Genomic DNA, 9591 nt, shown 5'->3' on the forward strand with positions numbered 1-9591 from the left:
TAGGCAAACACAAGATTTACTACACACAGTAAACAATCCACATCACAATAAACAAATAGCAAATGTTCCAAAGTATTCCAGAGCATATGGAGACCCTCACAAAGAACTAAACAACTACTTATGAATCATAGAATAAACCAGTAGGTCCTTCCTAGCTGGAAGCCACAGGCTGAGTACTGAACACCTTAGCAATCTTCTCAGTAGGTACCAATGGAAGATACGAAGCAACCTTGTATCCTTTCACTGCTGTTTGCTGAACCATCACATTGTATTTCTCGGAATAGTAAGCAGCAGTTGGAGCAACTGCTTGAGTGACTTTAGGAACAATGGGAAATCTGTTGAGAGAGAGCCACGCTGATGTAGCATATTGCTCGGCCATTGGCTCGTACTTGGTGTAAAGTCCCTTGGCAGTGGGCTCATACTTGGCATAGACTGTTTTAGCAAGACCTGATGCAGCTCCCATCACACCAGCACTTTTGACATCAGCTGCAACAGAGCGAGCAGCTGCAGGAGCTTGCTTGACCATAGGGGGAACACGAGTCTCAATCTTACGAACAGACTGATCAACCTGCAAAAATGGTTGAATTCTTCACGTCAATCACATATGTTAACATGGTGAGAACTTCATAGCTACAATCCAGTAAAATGGTAAGTAAACTGACTGATCATCAAAGAGGTTCAACAATTTTACTCGATGTTTATTGTTTGTAATAAAAACTAGAACGTTTCAACAAACTGTAGGATCGACTGCCATGACCTATTTTCACAAAAGGAAAAACAGTAACATATTTTGTACATCAGTCTAAGATTATTAAGATGATTATTATCAGATCAACTGACCATCATCAGGTACATACTTGTGCACCTGGATGCCCAAAAAACAAAAGTAATACACACCCAACAGCCCAAAATTTTACAACATTGCGCCAAATCCGAAGAGCATCCCATTACGAGATCCTATGATGGGGATATGTATGCAACTGATTAACAAGACATCACATGTTTTAACTAACTCTGTGTCTAACAACAAAAGCTCACCACCAAAACCAACCTGCATCACCCATGTGGCCGTGTTGTTGCATCCAATCCTAATTATAAATGCTAATTCGGTTCTTGCATGTGCACATGCCAGAAATATTAATTCCACAATGTATAACCTATCCAAATATACCCCACTAATTTTGGTCGCAATTCATGAAATTCATAGAATCAAAAAACTGATCATAAACCAACCAAAGAAACAGGTTTGACTAATGCAACACAAATTAATGTCGAATATCTATTTCAAAAATGTGGATTCACTATAAAATTAATCAAACCCCTAAGAAACACATTGGAAAACAAAGGATATTGTCATGCCCCAGGCGAAAGACATCAACGAACTTCAGGACTTGGATAACAAGACCATGAAACTAATCAATCCAAAAAAAGTGAAGTTCCAATTGTCAAATAAAATAATAATAGATGTAGAATTCCCGTCTCAAAAAAGTGATACATAATAATACAATTCAAACAACATGATAGATAAGATAGGTAAGTTTCAGAAGAACATAATTTCATGTCAATTTTATAGGGAGTCTTGGTTGGCTACCTGAACTTCCACCTCTTGGTTTGATTCCTCAACTTAGAATACCTCCCCATTTTACCTGCCCCCACCCCAATTTTGGAAAAGAAAAAGAGAAATACCTTGCGGTCAACAAACTTGAGGACTTCGACTGGGACATCATGAAATTTATCATAAACAGGGCCAACCACAGTCTTAACGGTGCTTTCGACGGTCTGAACACCAGGCTTCAACGGACCAGAATTCTCTTTGGCGTATCCATACACCTTCACCACACAGAGCGCCGCATGAATCATCGCCACTTGCAAGAATTCCAAATACTTCAATTTCTCTTCCTCAGTCTGAGCCTTCATCACAAAGCCAAATTAAAAATAGAATTTAGACCAAATTTCATCAAATCAAAAAATCGATACAAACAAGGAACCTAACGAAATGGAGATTTGAATTTGAGCGAATTACCATCTCGGGTTGTTGAGGCTTAGGGTTTGTTTCGGCCATGATAAAAAGATCACAGAGATTTCGATATGAACGAAGATTCGCAAATTGAATGAAAGCAAATGTGAACGTTATGAAGCCCGATGAATGAGAAAACGTCGTTTGGGGTTTGTCTTCGGTGAAAGGGGTTATATAGGACCGGGGGCACGCATATCAAGGAGAGTGGACGGGCGAGGAAACTTAACCGCGTGTCCAATAAGAAACCGACTTCCTTTATTCCGTAATTTTATGCTACTTGCGCTCTATTGTGCGGAGGAGGTGGACTGTGCTGACTAAGGTGTATAAGTTAAATGCTTAAGTCAAATTGAATCCATCAATTAAATTAAGTTGATTTGATTGATTTAATAGTGAAAAAAATAAATTAATATTATTAATTTGGTTTGATATTGATAAAAAAAAAAGGTAAATTGAATTTAAATCGAACCAAAATAATATATATATAATTTTTTTTACACACAAAAAAATTATTAATTGTAATATGTTTTGTAAGTATTTTTTAAATTAATTTATAACTTTCAATATTACATATATTATTTTATATTTGAACTTGTAATATAACAAAAAAAATTGATATGCGTTGTGTCTTTTCGTGAGTTTTTGAAATATTTTTCTAAGACAATGTCTTGAAGATGATATTTTACATCTTATTTTTATTTTATTTTATTTATTCAAGTATCTTTGAGATGTCATTAAGCAATATAATCACACAATCAAGGGAATAACCTTTAATTGAAAACTTCGAGTGCGGCATTAAATTACACGATCAAGAAAAAAACCATTTCAATTTGGTCTATTTTTCAATCACGGTGTAATTGTAAAAAAATTGAAAAAATCAAGAAAATTAAAAAAAACGACTAAAACAGAAATCAAAAAAATCGACATTAGATTGATTTGATTTGATTTATAAGTTTAATAAGCCGACATAATTAATTTAATTATTTTTTAATAAAAAAACAAAACAAACCGATCTATATACACCTCTAGTGCTGATTACTTGTTGGCTAATTTTCCCCTTTTCACCATCTTCTAGAAATTGAGCTAAAACTTTAAATTATGGTTCGTTTTGACATGATATATGAAATTATGATCTCAATATATAAGAATGTCACGAAATTGGAGGGAGGGGAAGAAATATATATTTCTGTTTGAATATGCGATTTGAACTAATGATTTAAAATTTAAAATTTAAAATTTTTCTAAAAAAACATGTTACTTTTTATATTTGGTAGCTTTTTTTTTTATTTCAACGTCTTGTATAACATATTTAATATAGCAAAATTCAAAAAATATTTTAATATAGTTCCTACATTTTTAGTCTAAAATCATAAAATTAAAAAAAAAATTAAAATATGTATTTGTTTAAACTCGATTAATAGTAAAAATTGAGAAATATAGAATGAAACGTCATGAGTACTAAATTGGATTGTTAGGCTTGTCATTGATAAATTTTTCTACTGTTGTATATATTTGAAACTCTCCTTTTTATATTTTTTATAGTGTCCTTAAAAATAAGTTTAATTGACACTACCATTTAAGCTTTTAAAAAAGTTTAAACTGAAAATAGATTTATACATGTTGATAATTTTAATATATTTTTACATTATTGGGATAATTTAATACTCCATATTCTAAGTTCTAACAGGTTAAAGAAAAAGAGAATGAAAATTGAGATGACTTTAACTTATCAAATGCTACTTTAGCTGAAAATTGTTATGTCTATCACTAGTGTTGTTTTTGGTAGGAATAATTAGTGTTTTAGATGATGCAAAGACGAGGTGAGAAGTTTTACTTTTTACGAGGTGAAGCGGAAGTCCTAAGGCGATGGAGTGTAAGCCCAATGAATCCTTTGAATTTTAGGAATAATTTTAGAGACCTTCCTTCAGGTCTTGCTTTATAATACTCATTTTTTATGTAGTTTATGATATTGCATGTCTTTTTTATTTTGATATTTGAGACGAGAGTAAAGTAGAGTTGGAATATTGTGTCAAAAGTTTTTACGAGTAAATATATTTGTCAATTTATCCGTGTCTTTTTTTTAAAAAAAAAATATGCAAAATAACAGCCTGTGATTTGTGACTGTTTAGAGAAGATTTTGAATTGGTTAGAATTGAATAATTAGTGTATATTTCGTGTATAGTTAAAATATATTTAGTTCTTTTACTATATCATAATGTATGTCAGTGTATAGCTCATGTAGATATCGATGAGTGTTTTTAGTTCGGAGTATTAATGTAATTTAACATTTATGTTAGGTGATTTTTTAATTGAAGATATTATAATAATTTAACATTTAAGTTAGGACGTTCATGATTTGAAGGTAAAATAAATGTAGATATATACTTATTATATATGACTATACATGTATTATACACAAAGATTGTGTTTGGAATGAAAAAAATAAATCATGTCAAGATAATTTATATGTAATCTAGCAAAAAAATATGATTTATCGTGGATATAATGTTATATAATATTATATATTGAGATACGTATCATAATATTTATGTTGAACCATATATATTTGAAAGCTACAAATTTTGTTCATAAATCTCATTCAGTGCCTTATCGTACATTTCTTCATTTTTGCTTCTTTTTTTAAATATATATTTGAGCCGAGAGTAAAGTAGAGATAGGAATATTGGATCAAAAGCCTCCACGAGTAAGTATATTTTTTAATTTATCCGTGTATTTTAAAAAAATTAAACTATGCAAAATATCAGCGTGTGATTTGGGACTATTTAGAGGAGATTTTGAATTGGTCGAAATTAAATAGTTAGTGTATACTTCGCGTATAGTTAAGATATATCTAGTTTTTTTAATGTATCATAATGCATAGTCAGTGTATAGCTCATGCAGATATAGATGAATGATTTTTGTTCGGAGTATTAAGGTAGTTTAACACTTAAATTATGTGACATTTTTAATTGAAGGTATTATAATAATTTAACATTTAAGTTATGATGTTCATGATTCTAAGTTAAAATAAATGTAGATTTACCTTTATATATACGACTATACACGTATTACACATAAAGATTGTGTTTGGAATGAAGAAAAGAGTTATGTCAAGATAATTTATATGTAATCTAACAAATCAATATGAATTTTCGTACATATAATGTTATATAATATTATATATTGAGATGCATATCGTAATATTTATGTTGGACTGTATATATATATGAAAACTAAACATTTTGTTCATAAATCGCATTCACTGAATGCGATTTATGTCTTATCGTATAGTTTTGCTTCTTTTTTTTAAATATATATTTGAGCCGAGAGTAAAGTAGAGTTGGAAATATTGGGTCAAAAGCCTCCACGAGCAAGTATATTTTTTAATTTATTCGTGTCTTTTAAAATAATTAAACTATGCAAAATATCAGCGTGTGATTTGGGATTGTTTAGAGAAGATTTTGAATTGGTCGAAATTGAATAGTTAGTGTATACTTCGCGTATAGTTAAGATATATCTAATTTTTTTAATGTATCATAATGCATAGTCAACATATAGCTCAAGAAATCTTGTTCTTTGATTTTCCTTTTCATTTAGTATTTATCTATCAAACATCTGAGTATTTAGATTTAAATTAGGGACTTATTAAGATTTTGCTTATTTGTAGTAGTTTTTTTAGCTTACGCCCCTCAAGAAATTCACGCCTTGTGAAAGCCTTAAACAACAGGACTTACGCCTTACTAGACTTTTGTCTCCTATAATGCCTCAATACATTTTTACTATGCCTCTCATCCTGAGGCTCGATCCATAAACACCTCTCAAAATAATTATTTTTTTGGGTTTAAAATATGTTTATATTAATATTTAATATGCATCATTACAGGAAACTGGTAGTGCTAAATTGCTATTAGTGTTTGGAAAAGGGGTACATGTATATCAATACTAGTACTAATACAATATTTGTCAGTACAAGATAATTTAGTTAGCCTGATAAAAAAAGTTTCAGCCTTGTCTGACTCTAGCATGTCAAGGCAAACAATGGTGGAACTTCTAAGCAAAAAGAGGTGTTAGCCTGTGTCCACCTAGTACTCTCTTTCGCAAGAGCATCAACCACTTTATTAACTTTTTTAAAGCTATGTTGAATTAGAGGGTTCCCCGATTGGTGTAGAAGGTCCCTGTAATTAGATAAGATGTTAGCATAAGATGGATGATTACTATGAATTATAATCGTAATTTCTTTGCAATCTATGTGATTTTCAAGGGGGTTAGCCGGTTAGGTTCCTTGCTAGCGCTATTTTTAATCCTTAAAAAAAGGTCATTAATTCAGCCATAACATTGTTAATGTAATAGAGATTACCCATAAATCTCACTATCCATTCTCCACTATGTCCCTAAACACTTCACTAATTTCCCTTTTTTTCAGTAACTAACGAAGATCCATCCATATTTAGTTTATATCCTTTCGTGGTTTTCATTTGATATAGGTGTTGGTACGGTTCTTGTTAATTGTTCTTCTTTGAAATGTGAGGTAACAGAATTTCAGGGCGTGATCAGTATCTCTTCTTATACAAATTCTCTTTCTAGTATTGTTACAATAGTTTTCATTTTCTACTAGCCAAATATTCCACATAAAGAAAGGAAAAACATCATGCCACTTTAATGAATTATTTTTTAGGGTGATATTTAGTTCTCCGAGGCAATTTAACTAGTTCTGATCGTGACAATTTATGATCATGTTTATTTTATATATAACTCATAAATCGATCCACATTTTTTTCACATTGGAACATTCAAGAAATATATGTATAATGGTTTATGAGGAGCTACAGAGACTATACGCGGCGCTTGCGTCTATTTCTATGACGGCTAGATAATTTTGACATGGTAATTTATTGTGTTGGCAAAGCTAAAGAAAGAATTTTATTTTGTCTGGACAATGAAAACTCCATATCCATTTAAAGTCATGCGTATGAAAACATTCACGTGTTGGTGGCAATCAGAAGTCTATATAAAATTCGTCGTTAAGGTACCTTTAGAGCTTAATTTCCATATTTCACTATCCCTTCTTACATGGTACTAAGCGAAGTAGGTGGACTTTATGAGATTAACTATATCTGTTGGCAATTCGACGCGGAGAGTAACCTCATTTTCTTGAAGGGGCGCTTGGATTTGTTCCCTAAATGTGTGGCTATTCTATAGCCATTTATTGAACCGTATCCATCTCATATGATCCATTAATTCCTAATTTGTAAATAGCCAACTCTGGATAAGATCTTTCCACAGCTTACTATGAGATATTCTAGGAGTGTTATTTCTCCCTAGGGATTCTCTCTTATTGTATTTTCTAAAAAAATGTAGATGCCCAAAGTGAATTAGGATCTTTGAAGGCTCTCCAAGCTAGTTTAGCTAGTGGAGTCGTATTTCTTTTATTAGTTTATTGAATACCTAGCTCTTCTTCTGATTTCATTGACACTAGTTCGCACTTAATCATATGGAGTTTTCTTTTATTGCTGGGGGAGCTCCATATAAAGTTCCTCTTAATTTGATCATGAAGGAGTTTTAGGATTTGCATGATGTGAATGGAAATATTATTCATGCATGCTTTTGCCAATGTGGTTCTTCCAGCCATGATGAGGAATTTCATCTTTCATCCTGTTAGTTTATTTTGTAGGTTGTCTATTATGATTTGATAGTCACCACTTGTTTTATTATTGTGAAAGATTGAAAAACTTAAATGCTTTTCAAAGCGTCGTTCGTTCTTGATTTTCAAGAGTCTAGAGATGTTTTCCTTGAGATCAACCGGTCAATTTTTTGAAATAATCAATTTTAATTTTTTTGTATTTACGACTTGACTCAATGCGTGACAGATATTCCTAACACTCTTATTCATGATTTTGCAATTTTCCTTACTTGCCATATACATCAAGACTAAATCATCAGCAAAGAAGAGGTGAGATAAGGAGGGCCTTTCCTAGAGATTTTAAGTGTTGCCCAACTCTTTAGACATACTAATCTTCTACTGTCTTAGATAATACTTTCATACAGAGTATATGATGATATGGGATCGCTTTGTCGAATTTTCCTAATTGGTTCGAAGAATTTAATCATATATCCATTCACGAGAATGAAAACTTCTCTGGTAGATATGCAATACATTATAAGTTTAATAACTTTAGGGGGAAAGTTAAAGAGTTCTAAGGTACTTCTTATAAATAACCATTATATCTTATCAAAAGCTTTCTCTAGATCAATTTTAGCTATTAGATTCACATTGTTTTCTTTCATTTTCATGAAGTGTGAAATTGTTTCTTGTATTATGATGGCATTATCAGTTGCGTGTCTTTTATTTGAGAAGTTGATTTGACAGAGTTCTATTAATTTATCCATGTAGGGTCTAAGTCTTTGAAAATGATTTTCGTAATGATCTTGTATGTTGTATTACAAAGGTTGATTCTAAAATCTTTAAATTTATTTGCACTTTTAATTTTAGGGATTAGAAAAATATGTGTTTTGTTGATTTCTTTTGGAATTTATCTATTTTTAAAAGAATCCTTAGAAAATTGTACAACAAAGTCTCCAACTATATTTCAATATATTGGGTATAAGAAGGGATAAGCCATCCGGCCCAGGGGCTTTTAATGGTTGGAATGAATTAACGATTTCTTCAAGGTTGGATAGTACTAGTTAGGATTTCGTTCGTAGTTGGAACTTCCTTTTGGAGAATTCATTAACACATTAATGACGACAATTTCGTTTCTTGAGAGTAGTTTTTGACAAGTTTGTTCTTGTTTATTTTGATGATATGCTTGTTTTAGACATTCCTTAAATGATCATCTTCTTAATGTATAAACTGTTTTTGAAATGTTTAAGACGGAGAAATTTGTAATACTATTAATATTAGTCACAACTCACAAACATATGATTTTTTTTAGGTTCTAATAGTAGCTAGCAACTTACAACTTGATTGGATGGTTGTTTATTTATTGTATTACACATAATTGTTATTATTGTTTGTTATTTAAATTTTATTATATCATATTATTAAGTGTCTTGTTAAGTAGTGATGAAAGTATTATTTTATGTAACGATCGATTGGATGTGATCACATTGTTACCTTTTTTCCTTCTCAATTTTCCTAAATATTAATAATTGTGTTTTATTCTCTAACTGTCTTTCTTTAGATAACTTTATCTTGTATTCTAATGTTTTTTTTGTAATATTATAAGCTTATTCTTTATATTATTGGTGTGTGACATTATTCTTTTTATCAGGCATGTTTAAGGAAAAACTATTTGACTCTGATTATAAACAGTGAGATATAATCTATTCAAATATTATATTTATTAAAATAATATAGTGCAATACAATATCATAAATTATAAAGCGTAGTGTAACGAACAACCAAACAAGTTATTAGTAGTTGTTTGGTAGCTGATTTGAAGGTGAATTATTGTGTACTTTTGTATTCAGGATCCACCAAGTATGACGGGCCAACATAATCCACCTTCTTCTATGGGCCGTTTAAGGCTTCAGCTCGAACTAAGAAAAGCCCACTAAGATTCCAAACCTAATATATA

The 9591-nt window shown here is 31.0% G+C and overlaps 1 protein-coding gene across 1 annotated transcript; it reads right to left on the bottom strand.

The window, feature by feature from the left end:
• Nucleotides 1-2271, bottom strand: LOC129886152 (stress-related protein). Its single transcript, XM_055960708.1, has 3 exons — nucleotides 2024-2271; nucleotides 1687-1911; nucleotides 1-568 (listed from the first exon to the last, which is right to left on the bottom strand). Exons 1-3 carry the CDS (start codon nucleotides 2060-2062, stop codon nucleotides 152-154), a joined length of 681 nt encoding a protein of 226 aa, XP_055816683.1. The 5' UTR covers nucleotides 2063-2271; the 3' UTR covers nucleotides 1-151.
• Between the last annotated feature and the right edge of the window lie 7320 nt (nucleotides 2272-9591).

This window comes from Solanum dulcamara, chromosome 4 (assembly GCF_947179165.1).
Source record: "Solanum dulcamara chromosome 4, daSolDulc1.2, whole genome shotgun sequence".
Classification (NCBI taxonomy): Eukaryota; Viridiplantae; Streptophyta; class Magnoliopsida; order Solanales; family Solanaceae; genus Solanum; species Solanum dulcamara.

Excerpts from the sequence above, each read along its gene's own strand:
- LOC129886152 (XM_055960708.1), bottom strand. The coding sequence starts at position 2,062 with ATGGCCGAAACAAACCCTAAGCCTCAACAACCCGAGATG. Across the intron at positions 1,912-2,023 it reads AGCCTCAACAACCCGAGATG|GCTCAGACTGAGGAAGAGAA; the intron begins GTAATTCGCTCA and ends TTTGTGATGAAG. Across the intron at positions 569-1,686 it reads TCAAGTTTGTTGACCGCAAG|GTTGATCAGTCTGTTCGTAA; the intron begins GTATTTCTCTTT and ends CCATTTTTGCAG.